The sequence below is a fragment of the Berghia stephanieae genome, chromosome 7, assembly GCF_034508935.2.
Source record: "Berghia stephanieae isolate SIO BIC M18660-M18661 chromosome 7, UCSD_Bste_1.3, whole genome shotgun sequence".
NCBI lineage: Eukaryota > Metazoa > Mollusca > Gastropoda > Nudibranchia > Aeolidiidae > Berghia > Berghia stephanieae.
The window spans coordinates 51849574-51868520 of record NC_088366.1 but is presented as its reverse complement, the minus strand read 5'-3'; the positions used below and the strand labels follow the sequence as shown (position 1 = coordinate 51868520).

Genomic DNA, 18947 nt, shown 5'->3' with positions numbered 1-18947 from the left:
CTATTTTATTTGTTCATTATTTAATTTATTTGTATTACACTTTTTATTTATCTCCTTGATTATTGTTGGCCGAGGAAAAAATAAAAAGGGCTGAGTACTATATTTATGACTGATACCACTTCAAATGTAAAAAAGATGGCAGCCTGCATGAGAATATCTTGTGTTTACCGAGCTTCGAACTTGCATAATGCTTTCACAGAAAATACCTCAAAAATTTTGAATATCAAAAATGTTACTATACAGGTATGATTTATAAATTTGATTTATGATAGAGACTCTTGTGTTTACAGTTTAAATTCAAAATTTGATTAAAGGCAAACGATGCGGCTAAGCTGACCTTGCCCACTGTACAGTACTGTTCTGCTGTTCATTGACATACCGGCGACCTGGTTGTTTTCTTTTTTCTTTTTTAAAGTTTAAAAGTTTTATTTGATATTTCCAGAAGATGTACAACAAGGGTTGATTTAATCATTTATGACAAAAACTCATTTTTGATCAAAATTGACCTTCTAACTAAACTTGGCAACATCTCAGTTCAAACCTTTTCCAAAAAGTAGCGTCAATTGCCAAGGACCTTGACAATTGTCAAATCGTCAATTGCCAAGGACCGTGTCAGTTCATCAACTACGCATGTGTACTTTTAACTGCCACGGAGTACCTTTAGTGTCACGAAGTGATGCATTGCCACAGAGTGATGCTATGTATTAATATTAATATTAATTAATACTCTCTTTTACTTTTACTCTTGTTTCTCTCTGTGTGTCGTTTTCTCTTTTTTTCCTCTATTACACACACTCTCTCTCTCTCTGTCATTTTCTCTTTTCCCTCTCTGCCATTTTTTCCTCTGTGTATGTATTTCTCTGTCATTTCCCCCCCCCCCTCTCTCTCTCTCTCTCTCTCTCTCTCTCTCTCTCTCTCTCTCTCTCTCTCTCTCTCTCTCTCTCTCTCTCTCTCATATTTCCTCTTTTTGTCACGGACCTTGCCAGTTGGTAGATCATCAACTATTTACTATTAATGCCACGGATTGATCTTGTTGCACAAATGTTTTACGTTAATTATTCCGTATTAAGACGATGTGCAGTATATTTCCTTTAAAATAAAGGAAATCTTATTTTTCTTTTTTAATCTAGGACATCTTGGCAGGGATTTGCCACCTCGTCCTTCTGTTTTTTTTTCCCCGCTGAATCCGAAATCAACAGTAATTTTTGTTTGATATTATTTTAAATCATCTTGGAATTCGTGAAAAGACATAAAAATTAAAAACAAATGCCAACAAGTGTGGACTTGATCCTTTCCACAACGATTGACAAGGAATGAGTGAATGGCGAATGGAAGAAAAGAAAGTGACGGGGTTCGAGATTCGTATGCGCGCAAATCGAGGCTTGACTGAAATCACCACATGCAGCTGATTGAGGCCCGACTGAAATCACCACATGCGGCTGAAGAGTTCTAATTTGACTCCTTGGCAATTGATGAACCGTCAACTACCAAGGACTCACTCCTTGGCAATTGACACTTCCTTTCCAAAAAGACTACTGGCTACTGGTTATGTCATTCACTGTAACTGTAACTGTAACATATATTATGTTGTATGTCAGGTAACATATCCAGAAGCTGTACTAACATACTATTTATAACAAATTTTATTGCAATGAAACTTGTAAAAAAAAAAGAATATATGTATACACTACATTTTAGACAATCAGCCATCTGTTATAACAAGCTAGACTCTCCTCCATTTACTCACTTGAAATCTGATTGTGTAAGAATAATCTACCTCTAACCATCAACTCAATTTCAATCATTCCAGAAATGCAGCTTTTCACACGTGTCTGCAGTTTCCAGAGGATGTCTAAAAAATGGGAGACTACTCCAGCCTTTTTCACCCAAGCCACTTCGTCTACAGTATGTCGTTCCTTTGTCTAGCACAGTCTTCAGAAACAACAGTTCTTCAGCATCTGGAAATGTATGTTCATGTTCATATGATTTGTGATACCAAGCTGTGAACTGTAAAAAGTAATAAACAAAAATGGATATAACAGCTTAAAAATAAAAGAACAAAATACCAAACACGGAACGTTTCGGGTTCAAAACCCTTCTTCAACCATCAACAAGAAACAATGAAAATATAACTATAAAACCAGATCATTGTGTTTTGTTGTTGACTAAAGAAGGGTTTTGAGCCCGAAACTTTCTGTGTTTGGTATTTGTTCTTTTTTGAAGCTGTTCTGTTCATTTTTGTTTATCACTTTTTACAACTCGTTTCATTTATAATTTTTGGTTATGAAACTTAGTGATCTTTCTTCTTTATCTGATAGAATATTGTAGCTGTCTGAGACTTGGTTATCGTTTGTTTTCTTATGAACATGTCGAGCAATTTAAAGCATGGTCAATGTCTGGATTGGTGACAGTGGTATCAATACTCTGGTCCCCTTGGCTAAAACATTTTATACACATACACCATTCAACAGGAATGAATGTGTACCTGGTTACTCGCCGTGACATATTATTAACATGACGTTGCTTGCCATCTAAGGTTTAAAATCCTTCCGATCTTTTGTGATACTCGATATAAAGAAACTAACTCAACCGTTTAAAATGGAATTCTATCTTGTCTTACATTACAGTTGAAGAGTCCTTTTCCAAAACTCCCTAACTTCGTTTTTTTTTTTCCATTTTGAGATATTGAGGATTATTTCCCCTATTCAGTTTATTATTTTATCATATTTAAACTTCCAATTCACACAAATCTAAGGAAATTCTTGTGGCAATTGATGCTTAAAATAAAATTTGTACATTTCAATTTATCTCATTGACGGAAAATCTCAAAAAGTAGAAAAATCGACTTAATGAGTTTTAGAAAACCGGCCTACAATTGTTTTAGTCATATTTTGTTAACTCGTTCTAAAGGTGTTCAATTTTTAATTATTTTTTTTTGGTGTGTATTTACTGACTTAAGTATGTATATATAGTATACTAACTTTAAAACAATCTTCTTTCTTAGGTTCCAGATACCTCCAACTTCATCCCACCGCCAGACTACATACCACCATCACCGCCTATCCCAGAATCCACCTCTGCCGTGGCTGACCTTGCCCAGTCTCTGAATGCCCTGGGAGAGCCCACCCTGCAGTCGTTGGGTCTCGGTTCATTCTGGCCATCTGGTTTGGTGCAGCAAGGGCTGGAGTTTCTGCATGCCGGCCTTGGCCTTCCGTGGTGGGGGAGTATAATTGTAGGCAAGTCGAAATTTCATGACTTTTTTTTTTTTTAATTTAATATAGCGCAATATCCACTAAATGTGCTCAAAGCGCTTTACAAAGGGTCCCTGACCAATAGCAGACAGGGATGTAAATCTTTCAGAATTTTTCTGAATTCAGAATATTTCAATTCATAAGAAAAAAAAATGAAAATAAAAAGAATATAAATAGATCAAATTGATAAAACAAAATATTTTAACAAAAACGTATTATTAAATACTACTGTAATATAATATGGTGCATATAGGCCCAGGCATGACAAGCACTTTCTGTGTGCACTGAAACACTCCACTTGCTGTTTGGTGCGGAAGAGGTTATTTTCACTACAAACGTGATAACGTTATTTCCAGGCCATGAATTCAGACAGAAAATTTCTGACTGATTCTGAACTACATCGCAGTAATAGAGGTTTTTCAGAAAAAAAAATTCTGAAATTTTGTTCGGTAAATAGCCACTTTGGCTACATATCGAACATAATGTATAAATACCACTACCGGATGTTTTGTTTTCCTTTTTCGCAAATCAATGGATGCTTGTTGAAGTGTGGCGGAATTTGTGAATTTCTTCTTGGTTGAAACCCGAAGCTAAGTTGATATTTTTAGCAAATCTATTTTGTTACTGTCGCATGTGTTTGTTTTAAATTTATGTTACATTGATTTCTCTGGTTTTGGATTCGTAATTCTGATACTTAGATAAGATTCTAGAAAATTCTAGGACGATCCAATCACGTTGTTTTGTTTGGGTCTTAGTAAGAGAGTGAACTTACAGAATCAATCACAATCAGTCAATCAGATCTCGGCATCGGGTGATTTTTAAACTGAGAATCCTCAATCTTTATTTTAGATTCACCACTTTTCTTCACTTTAGTTCTTTGTAGTTATAAATTTAGACAGGCGTTTTTGAAAATGGCATCAACAAAGGTGACTGAATCAAAATCAAAACATCGATTTGTTGATAGACAATCTCCTATTGATGTTATAGATGTAACATCAACAAACAAATTTAGATGGGAATGGTTATCCCTTAAAGACAATCTGGGGGATTTCTTTTCAAGTTACATCAGAAAGATAGAGAAGGATGGGTTTGCATGGTGTTGCCTTTGTAAATCTGAGATTAAATATAGTGGAGGTGGTGTTCGATGCCTAAAAGTTCACTCTAAAAGTAAATCACACGAACGTAACAGAGCCATAGATATTTCAAATCAAAGACTCCCAGCAGCCATGCAAGCTACCAGAGACAAAATAGATGGAACATTTTCATCTTCTAGTTTGACAACATTGCCTCTCCCATATGGAGCAGCTCCTAATTTAGATAGTTTAGGACTTGCTAGGGAAGACTCCACTGTGCCTACTGGCCCCAGGCCAGTTTCACAAAAGGATAGAATTACTCACCAGGAGGCTTTCCTGTGTTCTTTTATGGCCGAGCATACTCTACCTCTTTCCATGGCACCTCACCTTATTCAATTTGCACAGGAATTAGCAAAAGATCAAAAATCATTAGCTCAAATGCACATGGAGAGACAAACAGCTACTTACAAGCTCCGCTATGGCTTATCTGAACTGGAGCATGTCCGCCTGGTCAAAGTCTTGCAAAATAGTCCCTTTTCACTTAATATTGATGAATCAACTTCTAAGGGGTCAAAAAAGAGAGTTCTTAATGTTTTAGTTTGTTACTATTGTAATCATTTGAAGAAAAGTGTTTGTGATTTATATGCTAGCATTGAAATGACAATTGTAAATGCAGAGACAGTGTTTGAGGCTGTTAGGAACCAGTTTTTAAAAGATCAGATACCTTTTACAAATTTGATTTCAGTGCTTTCTGACTCAGCTGCTTATATGAGGGGCTCATTAAATGGCTTTCAGACTAGATTAAAGGAAGTTGCACCTCACATCATTGATATTGATGGAGATGTTTGTCACCATATTCACAATGCTGTGAAGAAATTCACATCAATTCTTGATAGTAAGGGGATGCTTATCAGGCTCTTGGATGATTTATTTGGTGACTTTGATTATAGTTCAGATATACGAGATGACTTGAAGGAAATTTGTAGACTGATGGAGTTGCCAGAGCACACTCCCATTCAGAGAGCTGGACATAGATGGATGTCAATTTATGATGCCTCAGTTAGATTCTTAGAGATAAAAGATGCCCTTACAATTTTTTATTCAGTTTGGCTCACTGTAGAAGAAAAGAAAGAACAACAACAAAAAATATCTGCTCTTCTTAGACATGTAAAGAAAGACTCTAAGACTAGGATAATGCTCATTTTACACAGACTTAAAAACAAAAAACTTACACCAGCAGGCAGGGAGAGAAACAGGAGGATAGTTTGCAAACTCTTTATGAAATCAAAAGAAAGTTTATTACTAGTTAATACCATTGTCAGCATTCTTCCTCTCTTTAAGAGTTTCATTCTTACCTTTGAAAAGAAAGAGCCAATGGTGCATCGACTTTTTGATGAGGCTGTGTTAGTTTTTAAGACTTTTTTGACTTGCTTCTTGACTCATGAATATGTAAATGAGTTTAGTAGGGACATCAGCAAAATCAGCATTGATTGTGATAAGATACATCCTTTGAAAAGAATTTATGTAGGTGATGCTACTCAGAAGATTTTAATTGACATGGATAGTCAGGAAGCAAATGCATTCAGGAAAACAGTGCTGTCAGCTTTCAGAGAGACAGGGAAATATCTTAAGTTCAAGCTTCCCATTACCAATAAAAACCTAGCTCTCCTTTCAACAATTGATCCAGAATTATGTGGTCATAGCAGGGCTTCATTAGGCTTACAAGATATTTATGATTTATTGCCAACCATAGTCAAACCTGAGGATAAAGATACATTTTCTACAGCAGCTTCCACCCTCCAAAGTGATACCAAATTTATTTCATCAATAAAAGAGAAGAAATTAGATAGGTGGTGGACAGAGGTGATATCAAACCCCCAATATGAAATACTAGGTCCGGTAATAAGAGCTTGTCTTTCTATCTTCACAGGGCCTAGAGTAGAATCATCTTTCAGTGTAATGAATAATATAATCACAGGCACAACAAACAGATTAGATGTAGGGACTTATGAAGCCATCCACAAGATTAAATACAAATTCCTTAAATGTGAAAAGAGCTGTGTAGAGTATTTCCATAGAGAAGATCCTGTACATAGTCCTGTCGATTCAGCCCTTTGCTACTACATGCAAACAGCTGGAAAGAGAATGAAGACTAAACATGAAAAGCCAGCAAAGGCAAAGGTTTCAAAAATTAAAAAAGTATCAGTCCATCAAAGAGCAGATGAAGTAAGGATAGCAATAGAGCAAAATAAGCCCACTGGTCCATTATCTAAAACAGAAGAAAAAGAAATTTCAATGCCTTCTTTGAAAAGGAAATTTGTTGATACTGATGTTTGTAGTAGTAGTAGTAGTAGTTGTGATAGTAGTAGGCCTACTTGTAGTGGTGGTAGCAGTGATAAAAGTATCATAATTAAACAACCATCCAAGAAGATGAAATCAGGTGATGATCATAGATCTTTCTTTAAAGGAAAGTAGAAATCTCCACTTCATCAATAGGTCTTAGTTTTATGCAGTATATATATTATCATAGTGATAAATTGGCTACACATACTCTACTAGTTAAAATTAGCTTTTTACAAATACATCTGTAGTTTCAATTTTTTTAAAAGGAGTGTGCGAGTTGGTTTCAGAATTTTTTTTTATTTGCCATTTACATCCCTTATAGCAACACATATCATGTAGAATAAGACTGTTAGGCGATATTACAGTTTTTTTCCGCAGAGACAACGCTGTTGACGGCCAGATACTCATTTTACACCTGAGTACGATAAGAGAATGTGAGTAAAGTGTCTTTTCCAATGCGCCGAGCGAGACTCGAACCCAGGACCTTCTGATTCGAAAGCGAGTGTCATACCACAAGACCACATAGCCTCACATAGTCAAAATTTCATGACTTTTTTTCTGATTTTTTTTTTTTTCCCTTGTATATTCAGATTTTTATTTCAGGTTTTGAGAGACAAATTGATTGGAATTATTTTATTATTTTGTTCACTTTGTGATTCCAGTCATTTTGTCTTTTATTATTATTATTATTATTATTATTATTATTATTATTATTATTATTATTATTATTATTATTATTATTAATTTTATTATTGTTATTGGAATGCGATTACTTTGTTTTGTCCTGGCCCTTGCCAAAGTCCTTGGCTGAGAGGGAAACAGTCAAATGTAAAGTGTTGGTTTTGGGAGATGATATATTTTTTTCTTTGTAAATCATCTCTCTGTTATGTACTGATAGTTATTTTTTGTTTTGAGCATATCTTGTAAACATTTGAGTGCATTCCTCTTAGTGGGATCCTATGCTAGAGTCTGTGTGAGACTGTTAGGTGATCTTAAGCTAAGTACACAGATGGTATGCTTTTGGAATCTACATCTGTTTCCTATTTGAACCAATTCCCCTTTGTCTTGAGTGCTTTAATTATAATTCTAGAATTTTTTGACTATCCCATTTTCTTCCTTTTTACTGCGCTGATATGAAACAAAAAAATAACAGTTGCTATGCATGATATCCAAGAGAAAAAGAAGAGATAAGTGTTGCTGTTGGCCAGGGACCATTTGTAAAACACTTTGAGCATTTTTAGTTGCTTTTGCGCTATTTAAATGCTCGTGTAACACAGGATCCCACCAAGAGAGCTCACTTGGTTACAAAAGGTTTTGTTTGTTTGTTTTTAAGGGTTTTACGGCGATTGCAACTCATTAAGGTCATATCAGCGCCAGTAAAAAGGAAGAAAATGGGATAGTAATACACATTTACCTAGTTTTAGAATTACAATTAAAGCAGCGCTAGATTATTGCTCTATTTGATTTTTTTTTTCTTTTTTTTTTTTTTTTTTTATAATGACTTGCTGTTTTATCTCTTATTAACTCACTCAATCCTAGAGATTTTTGCTACTTTTCAAAATTGGAAAAAAATGTATTAAAAATGAGCATGTGCACAGAAAGTTTTATTCTACTACCATTAACATGTAAAAATTAAGAACATTAGCTTTGATACCACGTCTGTAATTTGTCTCAAGAAAAGTTCAATAAATAGGCATGGGGTAAAAGTAACCCTGGGTATACTACAGTTTTTCTTCTTCTTCTTCTTCTTCTTCTTCTTCTTCTTCTTCTTCTTCTTCTTCTTCTTCTTCTTCTTCTTCTTCTTCTTCTTCTTCTTCTTCTTCTTCTTCTTCTTCTTCTTCTTCTTCTTCTTTATTATTATTAATAATTATTATTATTATTATTATTATTTTATTACTATCATCATTACTATCAGTATTATTATCATCATTATTACTACTATTTTAATTACTTTTTTCCCCTATACAAGAGCTGTAACGTAACAATAATTGCCTATTTGGACAATAAAGATTAATATTATTATTATTATTATTATTATTATTATTATTATTATTATTATTATTATTATTATTATTATTATTATTATTATTATTATTATTATTCAAAATTGGTTATAATCTATTTCAGGTACTTTGATGGTGAGACTCTGCCTGTTTCCCATCGTTATAAAATCCCAGAGAATGACTATTCATCTCATGAACCACATGCCGACTGTACAGAGGTTACAGGAGAAATTTACAGATGCCAGGACAAGGGGAAACATGATGGAGGGTGAGTTGTTGGTGTTGAAGAGTTTTCTCATCACTCTAGCCATTCTATATCCTGCATAAGACTGGCCCAGCGGGTTTTTTGCACAGCTTGCGGCCGCAAAGCTAGGGAAAATTTTCTGATGTGCATGACAATCGCAAAATCTGTACTTTTTGCAGATTTTTCACAAATTGTTTGATTCTTTTTTTTTAGTTTTGAGAAATTTGCATTCCCAGCGATGATGAAGATTACTGGAGTAATTTTTTATTGTAATTTTGTTTTCCCAAATTGTGCCTATTTACAAATCAGCATAATTTTTGGCAAAATGTGTCATTTTTGTCCCATAATTTCGAGTTTGAAATTGCGTAATTCCACTGGGTTAGCTTATTGCACGGGTTGAACGCAGTTAGTTGTTAGGTGTAATGCAACATATTTAGAAACCTGCAAAATTTACTTATTTTTTTCTGCAAAATTCATTATTTTCTTTGCAAAATTTACTTATTTTTTTCTGCAAAATTCATTATTTTCTTTGTAAAATTTACTTATTTTTTTCTGCAAAATTCATTATTTTCTCTGCAACATTTACTTATTTTTTTCTACAAAATTCATTATATTCTTTGCAAAATTTTGAAACATTTTTTTCAAAATATGCAGGGTCAGATAAGATTTTCAAACTGTAGCAGCAGACGTTCCTTTCAATTGAGCATTTGTACAGCGTAATAAATAGATTGTTGCCAACCTTACCTAAAAAGAATGTGTATTCTTATGCATTTTTGCTCATAATACACATATACCTTTGCTAAGAAGTGTATGTATTATTATATGTTTATTATTTAAGCATTTTTAACAATCATACACTATTTTATCTGTTTGTTGCCATGGACGTTCATATAGGGCGTTCAATATAATGTTATCTGGGTGAGTCATATCAGATTTATAAGTGGATACTATTTATATCGTCAATAAAGAGTAAATATATTCATTAATTTAAATTATCAATTATAATATTTCTAGCATGGTCTAATTGCCCAGGCTTGTTATTAATCCTACTTTTAAGCTTGAGTCCTTGGAAAAGGCTCTTTACTCACATTCTCTGACCGTACTCAGATGTATAATGAGTATCTGGCCGTCAACAGCGTTGTCTCTGTCATAAAAAAATTTTGTAATATCGCCTAACAGGCGTCATGTCTAGTTCTACATGTTTCATGTCACTGTTGGTCAGGGATCCTTTGTAAACCACTTTGAGCACGTTTAGTGGATATTATAGCTCTAGTTGATATCACTCAGCTCTTTGTTATTATATTTAGCCAGTCTGTTAGTGATAAGTTGTTGGTAAATTTTATCAATCAGACTATAAACATTTAAGGTTACACACAATTTTGTGTGTCTGTATGTTAAATTTTCAGAGGAAGACCGATCACAACACTCCCTGTGATCCTAAACAAAAACCTCACAACACTTGGACAAAGCATTAGTCTCATAACGGCAGGGGACCTTGAAAATCTGAGAACCCTAGCAGAGGACCGGCAATATTGGAGACACCTCACACAGGAAATACTGGAAACAGCCAAGGCGACCCGATCTTTCGGTCGAGACGCGAAAGGCATCTAAGTCAAGTCAAGTATGTTAAATTTGGCTGGTGGATGTTGTGAGTTTTTTACCTATATCCATAGCATCGATACTTAAGTAGAATTGTTGATGGATTTTCTATCAAAGTCAGAGCGTTGACAGCTGTTGATATTTTTTTTTCTTTTCAGCAATGCAATACGGTGGAGAGCTCGGGGATTACATGAAAAGAAACAACGTCAAACCTTTTGGTCAACTCATGATGCCACTTTTCCAGGTAATCTTGGTTTGGAGTTATTGTTTGTTTGGTCTCTTACTTACTTACTTACTTACTTACTTTTCCGAACCAGCAACCACCTGAGCTCTAGCCCTTCGGTCTTGTGCCATGACATAGAAGTTAGAAGATGACTTTTGTTGTTGTTATTTGGTCTCAATTTGAAGTTATTATTGTTGTTGTGACTATTATTATTATTTTGATTATTAATATAATTATATTACTATTATTATTATAATTATTTTGATTATTATTATGATCATCGTGATTATTATTGTTATTATTACTTTTTGAGATTTTTTATTTTTGACACAAATTTTTAGATAAAGATAGGACCACCACTGTTGTTCTAAAGATGTTATATCAAAAATAATATAAGATAATTCCATTGATCGTATATAGGAATGAAAGCTTTTCAAATCCTTTGTCCTCTCTCATCTCAAACCCTGTATTTATTTTGCATCCACATAGACCACATAGCCGCACAATTTGAATTGAAGATTTTATTCCATTACATTGTTGTCTATACCATTACAGCGCAACCTCTGGATAACAACATAACTTTCTGGGTGGGGTTCCCAACCTCCCATAGTGGGCAGGGAGGTACTTACTGCGTCTTCTATCCCTCTCTATCTGTTTTCCAACTTGCATTCTGTCTTGATCTTGGAAAGAGGTTACTTGGTTTTATTCTGGCCCTGGCTGAGAGGGAAACAGTCAAGTGTGTAGTTAGATTTGGGAGATGATATTTTTTTTCCCTTGTAAATCATCTCTGTTATGCACCGTATTATGTTTTGTATACATATTATATATATGATTTGTAAACATTTGAGTGTATTCCTCTTAGTGGGGACCTATGGTTGTGTCTGGATGAGACTTTTAGGTGATCGCAAACTCAGTACTTTGATAATGTGCTCTTGGAATCTACATGTTTCCTATTTGAACCAACTCCCCTTTTGTCTTCCCTTTTCTTGGGTGCTTTAAGTGTATTTCTAGAACTTTTTACTTTCCCATTTTCTTCCTTTTTACTGGCGCTGATATGACCTTAATGTGTTGCAAGCGCCGTAAAACCCTTAAAAACAAACAAAAACAACATAACTTTACGGTCCCGGGCAATGTCATTATCCAGGGGTTACACTGTTTTTTTGGGGTTTTTTCACCTTGAATCAGCAACATTTGCATTATAATAGTCTTAACTGCTCATTTTACTGCTTTGTTCCCCCAGCTTCCCATCTTTGTGTCGGTGTTTGTGGGTCTGCGAGGCATGGCAAACTTGCCCGTAGAAAGCATGAAGACTGGAGGATGTCTGTGGTTCCCAGACCTGACCATAGCCCAGCCGTTTTACATGTTGCCTCTCATGACATCAGCCACTTTCCTCTTGACCATTGAGGTAAGTTGAATTATTTAAACCTTTTCTTTTTTGTATGGTTGTTTATTTGTCTTTCAGTGACCTGTGGCCACAAATACGTGATTTTTAAATTTTTTAAAAACTTTTAACCATTAATTGGCTACAGTTTTTTATGATGTTAGACGGGTTATTATTTAAGACACAACAAGTCATTTTCTCAAGTGGATAGGGGGAAGAATCTTATTCCTGTCCTGGTGCTTTAATTGTAATTCTAAAACTTTTTACTATCCCATTGTCTTCCTTTTTGCTGGCACTGATATGACCTAAATGTGTTGCAAGCGCCGTAAAACCCTTAAAAACGAACAAAATTATTAATATTGAGCTTAATTTTTTAATGCGCTTTATTTTTCTTTTAAATTCTCTAGGCAGGTGTGGATGGAATGAGCTCCCAGTCTCAGACCCATGTGATGAAATGGGTTCTTCGAGCAATGCCTGTGTGCATGTTGCCTGTTATATCAAACTTTCCAACGGTATGTGATTGATCTTGTCAAAATTCATGTGTCATTTGTCAAAGTGAATACTCAGTTGCTAGACACTGTGGCCTGTAAAAAGTTATGAGGAAAAAATGAATATAACAGCTTCCAAAAAGATTTTTTTTTTTTTTCATCTCCTTTTAATTTCCTCCTTTATTTCTCCCTTCGCTTGTCATTTCCCATAGTTCTGTATTTCTAATGTTGTGTCTTGTCATCACATTTCCCATAGATTTGTATTTCTAATGTTGTGTCTTGTCATCACATTTCCCATAGATTTGTATTTCTAATGTTGTGTCTTGTCATCTCATTTCCCATAGATTTGTATTTCTAATGTTGTGTCTTGTCATCACATTTCCCATAGATCTGTATTTCTAATGTTGTGTCTTGCCATCATATTTCCCATAGATCTGTATTTCTAATGTTGTGTCTTGCTATCATATTTCCCATAGATCTGTATTTCTAATGTTGTGTCTTGTCATCTCATTTCCCATAGTTCTGTATTTCTAATGTTGTGTCTTGTCATCACATTTCCCATAGATTTGTATTTCTAATGTTGTGTCTTGTCATCACATTTCCCATAGATCTGTATTTCTAATGTTGTGTCTTGCCATCATATTTCCCATAGATCTGTATTTCTAATGTTGTGTCTTGCTATCATATTTCCCATAGATCTGTATTTCTAATGTTGTGTCTTGTCATCTCATTTCCCATAGATCTGTATTTCTAATGTTGTGTCTTGTCATCACATTTCCCATAGATTTGTATTTCTAATGTTGTGTCTTGTCATCACATTTCCCATAGATCTGTATTTCTAATGTTGTGTCTTGCCATCATATTTCCCATAGATCTGTATTTCTAATGTTGTGTCTTGCTATCATATTTCCCATAGATCTGTATTTCTAATGTTGTGTCTTGTCATCTCATTTCCCATAGATCTGTATTTCTAATGTTGTGTCTTGTCATGTCATTTCCCATAGATCTGTATTTCTAATGTTGTGTCTTGTCATCTCATTTCCCATAGATCTGTATTTCTAATGTTGTGTCTTGTCATCACATTTCCCATAGATCTGTATTTCTAATGTTGTGTCTTGTCATCACATTTCCCATAGATCTGTATTTCTAATGTTGTGTCTTGCCATCATATTTCCCATAGATCTGTATGTCTAATGTTGTGTCTTGCTATCATATTTCCCATAGATCTGTATTTCTTATGTTGTGTCTTGTCATCTCATTTCCCATAGATCTGTATTTCTAATGTTGTGTCTTGTCATCTCATTTCCCATAGATCTGTATTTCTAATGTTGTGTCTTGTCATCTCATTTCCCATAGATCTGTATTTCTTATGTTGTGTCTTGTCATCTCATTTCCCATAGATCTGTATTTCTAATGTTGTGTCTTGTCATCTCGTTTCCCATAGATCTGTATTTCTAATGTTGTGTCTTGTCATCACATTTCCCATAGATTTGTATTTCTAATGTTGTGTCTTGTCATCACATTTCCCATAGATCTGTATTTCTAATGTTGTGTCTTGCCATCATATTTCCCATAGATCTGTATTTCTAATGTTGTGTCTTGCTATCATATTTCCCATAGATCTGTATTTCTAATGTTGTGTCTTGTCATCTCATTTCCCATAGATCTGTATTTCTAATGTTGTGTCTTGTCATGTCATTTCCCATAGATCTGTATTTCTAATGTTGTGTCTTGTCATCTCATTTCCCATAGATCTGTATTTCTAATGTTGTGTCTTGTCATCACATTTCCCATAGATCTGTATTTCTAATGTTGTGTCTTGTCATCACATTTCCCATAGATCTGTATTTCTAATGTTGTGTCTTGCCATCATATTTCCCATAGATCTGTATGTCTAATGTTGTGTCTTGCTATCATATTTCCCATAGATCTGTATTTCTTATGTTGTGTCTTGTCATCTCATTTCCCATAGATCTGTATTTCTAATGTTGTGTCTTGTCATCTCATTTCCCATAGATCTGTATTTCTTATGTTGTGTCTTGTCATCTCATTTCCCATAGATCTGTATTTCTAATGTTGTGTCTTGTCATCTCATTTCCCATAGATCTGTATTTCTAATGTTGTGTCTTGTCATCTCGTTTCCCATTGATCTGTATTTCTAATGTTATATTTATTTTTACCAGCAGGCATGATGGAACCAAAATTAAATTTCATTGCTCCCCTTGAATCATATACCTATGATGTTCGCATGGGTGTACGATCCGATAGTGATGTCGTTTCTTCTTCTCTTTACTAGCCTATCCTGCTTCTTTGGTTTGTGATTGTATTTTTGACAGGGGATATTTTTTTTCTCTGTAAATCTTCTGCCTGTTTGTTCTTGGTTATTTATAATTTAGCTTATGATATCTTTAGGTTATGATTTTGATTAACATTTGTACTATTTTTGTTAGATTGCTTGTTTTTTTGTTTCAGCGGTCTCTCATATAACCTCAATTGTGTTGGAAGAGACCTAAAGCAACAAACAAACAAAACAAAAATCATACAGAACAAATCATATGTTAGGCACTCTTTTATTATTATTATTATTATTATTATTATTATTATTATTATTATTATTATTATTATTATTATTATTATTATTATCAATCATGCAATATCTGCTGATAGCCTTGATACTCATTCAAACGTAAGCATAGCTGCCAAATTTATCGTAATTTTACGAATTTTAGACAAATGTCCTAGTCAATTACGGAAATATGAGTTTATTATAATTATAATAATAACAGCAGCAACAACAATAATAATAATAATGATAAAAAGAAGAAGAACTACTACTACTACTACTACTACTATAATAATGATAATAATAATAATATACGCATAAGCATGTCGATGTAACGTTGAAGTGATCATCAATGTCAAATTGCGGTTGTTCGTACAAGATTTCAGAAATGACTAATTGCCTTGTCAACTTACTAAAAATTGACATAAAAATTACTAAATTTGAAGTTTTCAATTTGACTGGTCTGCTTGAGTGATGCATTCAGACATCCTGCATTAAAATGCTATTTGAATAATCACATTTTTGTTTTGTCTTTTGGTATTTTTCTATATTTTACTAAATAATAAGATGATTCATCTTAACTACGCCACTACCACATCATCTCATTCATCTGTGGTGTTTCATTCATCATGTTTTCTTGATAAAGGGGAAAACCGAAACGTTCATTTGATCTGTTTTTGTAATTTAATTGAAGCTTACATTCAACTTCACATTATTATTTTTTTCTTCGAGCTTCGAGCAGCAACATTATTATATTTTACTAAAGAAAGGAAGCAATTTTAGCTGAAATTTTTTTTTTATGTTTTTTCTTTACATTGAAGGAATATTCTTTATTTATATTACTCTGTTGCTATCTTGAATGGTATTTTATATTTTTTTATAATTAAAATAATAATTAATATAATTTTTAATTTTAATTTGTCTCCAGGCTATGCTTGTGTATTGGTTCACATCCAATGTGTTTTCTTTGACACAAGTTTTGTTTCTAAAGATTCCCCAAGTTCGGACATTTTTCAAGATTCCTAAAAAGGTGGAGCACCCGCCTTTACTTCTGAAAAAAAAAGGATTTGTGGATGGATTTAAGGAATGTAAGTAAGGGGAAATAATCCTTTCATTTCATAGATAGATTTTCCTGTAGGTGGTAAGAAAGAGGTTTAGGTCAATAGTCTATGACGCATTTAAAATGGTTCTGAGAAAGTTACTCGGACACCATTTGAATATATATTAGCTCTATGGTTCATTTTTTAAGATTGATAGGGTTATCTTGAAACACTTTAGCTTCACAAAAGTCAGATCTTTTTCATACTCCCCTGTTCACTCAGAAGAGATTGAGTAGCTGGGTCTGTTATATCTGGTGGAAAGTACTCTACGATAAACTAGCGTCTTATCATAGAGGTACGAAGCATTTGCTCTATGTGGTCTTGTGGTATGACACTCGCCTTTAGATCAAAAGGTCCAGAGTTCGAGTCCCACATTGAACAGTGCATAGCTGAGTTCTTGGAAAAGGCTCTTTACTCACATCCTCTCACTGTACTTGGATGTAAAATGAGTATGTTTATTGCGTCGTCTCTGTCCAAAAAAAAATTGTAATAATATCACCTGACTGGCATCATGTCTTGTCCTGCATGTTAAGCATACTTGCCAACCTTCCACTTTTGGCAAAATCATTCCTATTTTAACTCTTCATATTGTACCATTCCCCCATTGTGTCTAAAATTCAGATTTTCAAAAACTGATAATGGTAAGAATAAAAAGAGAGCGAAGAGTGAAGGGTTAAAAGGTGAAATTCCTATTTTTTGTCTCAAACTCTTATTTTCAGGCCTTCTGATTCCACTTTTGGAATGTGAAGGGCTGGCAGGTCTGTGTTAAGTGTTGTCTGGAGACCCCATGTAAAGCACTTTGAGCACGTTTAGTGGATGTTTCGCAAAAGAAAAGCTCACTTTATGCGTTTTTTAAAAAATGATCTTTAAATGCCATAGAAATCAGACGAACTCCAGATCTTAGATCTGAAGGACTACTTGTCCTTCAAACCGCCTCAATCTAAAACAATACTTGAGCTTTTATCTAGCGCAATATCCACTCAACATACTCAAAGCCCTTTATAGGGGTTCCCTGACCGACAGCAACACCTAACATGTAGAACGAGACATGACGCTTGTTAGGCGATATTACAATTACGCTGTTAACAGCCAGGTACTCATTTTACACCTGAGTACGGTGAGAGAATGTGCGTAAAGAGCCTTTTCCAAGGACTCAACTATGCGTCGGGCGAGGCGCAAACCCAGGACCTTCCGATCCGAAAGCGGGTGTCATATCACATAGCCGCACAACTAACTACATTGTTGTCTTTCTTTTATAGCTTGGGGCAACATGAAAGCATCCCAGAAAGTGATGGAGAGACAAAGATTGGACGAGAGGAATCTACGTAAAGCAGCTCAAGGGCCCATCATCAAGACGTACGCCTACAACCCCAAGGATATCAAGACGATCAAACCCAAGTCTGTGTCAGATGGAAATAATATCAGATCCTAGTGAAAAGAAAGAAGAAAAAAAGATGGGAAGTACAGTGGAACCTTTATATAATATAACAGTGTCACGAAGGAGCCAGAAGCTGTGGACTGTAAAAAGTATAAAACAAAAATGAAATATAAAAAAATACCAAACACATTATGTTTCGGGCTCAAAATCCTTCTTCAGACGACAACAATAAAAACATAAATACACTATTTTTTTATAAAAGGGTCGATGACAAAAATTCTGTCGTCGTTCTAGGTTTTTAGTAATAGTAATGCATTTGTTATTGTTGTTGGCTGAAGAAGGGTTTTGAGCCCAAAACGCTCTGTGTTTGGAATTTTTGTTCTATTTTTTTGAAGCTGTATTCATTTTTATTTAAAACTTGAATTTAACTGTGTTGGTGGGATTTGCCTAAAACCCCCTGTTATAACTCCGGGTCCTGTTGTTATAGCTGAATTTCAATGGAAACAATCCAATTGTTACACACCATTTGTCTGCAGCAAGACCCCTGTTATACTGAAAATGATGTAGTACAGTAGTATATATATATACATACACATTCACAGAATTCACGAATTAGGCCTAGCCTTGTTCTCCATTGCCTTCAGTTTGTAGGCTTACCCGCAGTCTAATGGGGCTTTGTTTTGACTTTATAGAGATATAGAGTGGGTTTCGGCGTGCCTGTTATAATTGATTTGGTTCTTAAAAGTCCCTGTTATAGCCAGAAAATTTTACCTTTGAGAAAGAGTTTTTTAAATTCGTTATATCTGGGTTCCACTGTATATCGTGTTGTAGATATTATGATCATGTATAGATTCTAAGTTAATGTAAAACTCGCATCCTGTCAACAATTAGGATTGCCATTCTATAAACTTTGTTACAGATTGTCAACAGTAAAATAAATTTTCAATTGTGATATGAAAAATTAATACTGCTTTGGTCTGGTTTTAATTATTTTGTAGATTGGTTTGAAATCAATTTAACTCTCTCCTCACTGATCCTTTTCAGTATTTTCCCAAAATGGCAGGCTTACCCAGCAGAAAAATGAATTTTTAAAACTCAAACAAGCTCTCTACAAAACAACTTTATGCTCTTATTAATTAAAGATCATTCTTCAAAGTTTGTGATGTACAAAATAAATCTGAATAAGAAAAATGTATTTTGTGTCGTAACAAATGTGACGATTTTGTTGCAGGTGGTAAGGAGAGGGTTAAAGTGTGGGGGCCCTTAGCTGCCAACCCATAAAGTGAAAAAGTGTGGAATCC

The 18947-nt window shown here is 34.3% G+C and overlaps 1 protein-coding gene across 1 annotated transcript; it reads left to right on the top strand.

Annotated features, from left to right (window-relative positions):
* Window positions 1-120: 120 nt before the first annotated feature.
* Window positions 121-18611, top strand: LOC144977452 (mitochondrial inner membrane protein OXA1L-like). Its single transcript, XM_078922689.1, has 9 exons — window positions 121-243; window positions 1811-1966; window positions 3005-3236; window positions 8795-8938; window positions 10672-10757; window positions 11977-12141; window positions 12525-12629; window positions 16097-16256; window positions 17528-18611. Exons 1-9 carry the CDS (start codon window positions 136-138, stop codon window positions 17698-17700), a joined length of 1329 nt encoding a protein of 442 aa, XP_078778815.1. The 5' UTR covers window positions 121-135; the 3' UTR covers window positions 17701-18611.
* The last annotated feature ends 336 nt before the right edge of the window (window positions 18612-18947 follow it).

Coding starts and splice junctions, on each gene's coding strand:
- LOC144977452 (XM_078922689.1), top strand. CDS start 136: ATGGCAGCCTGCATGAGAATATCTTGTGTTTACCGAGCTTCGAACTTG. Junction 3,237..8,794: donor GTGGGGGAGTATAATTGTAG/GCAAGTCGAAAT, acceptor AATCTATTTCAG/GTACTTTGATGGTGAGACTC. Junction 12,630..16,096: donor TTATATCAAACTTTCCAACG/GTATGTGATTGA, acceptor ATTTGTCTCCAG/GCTATGCTTGTGTATTGGTT.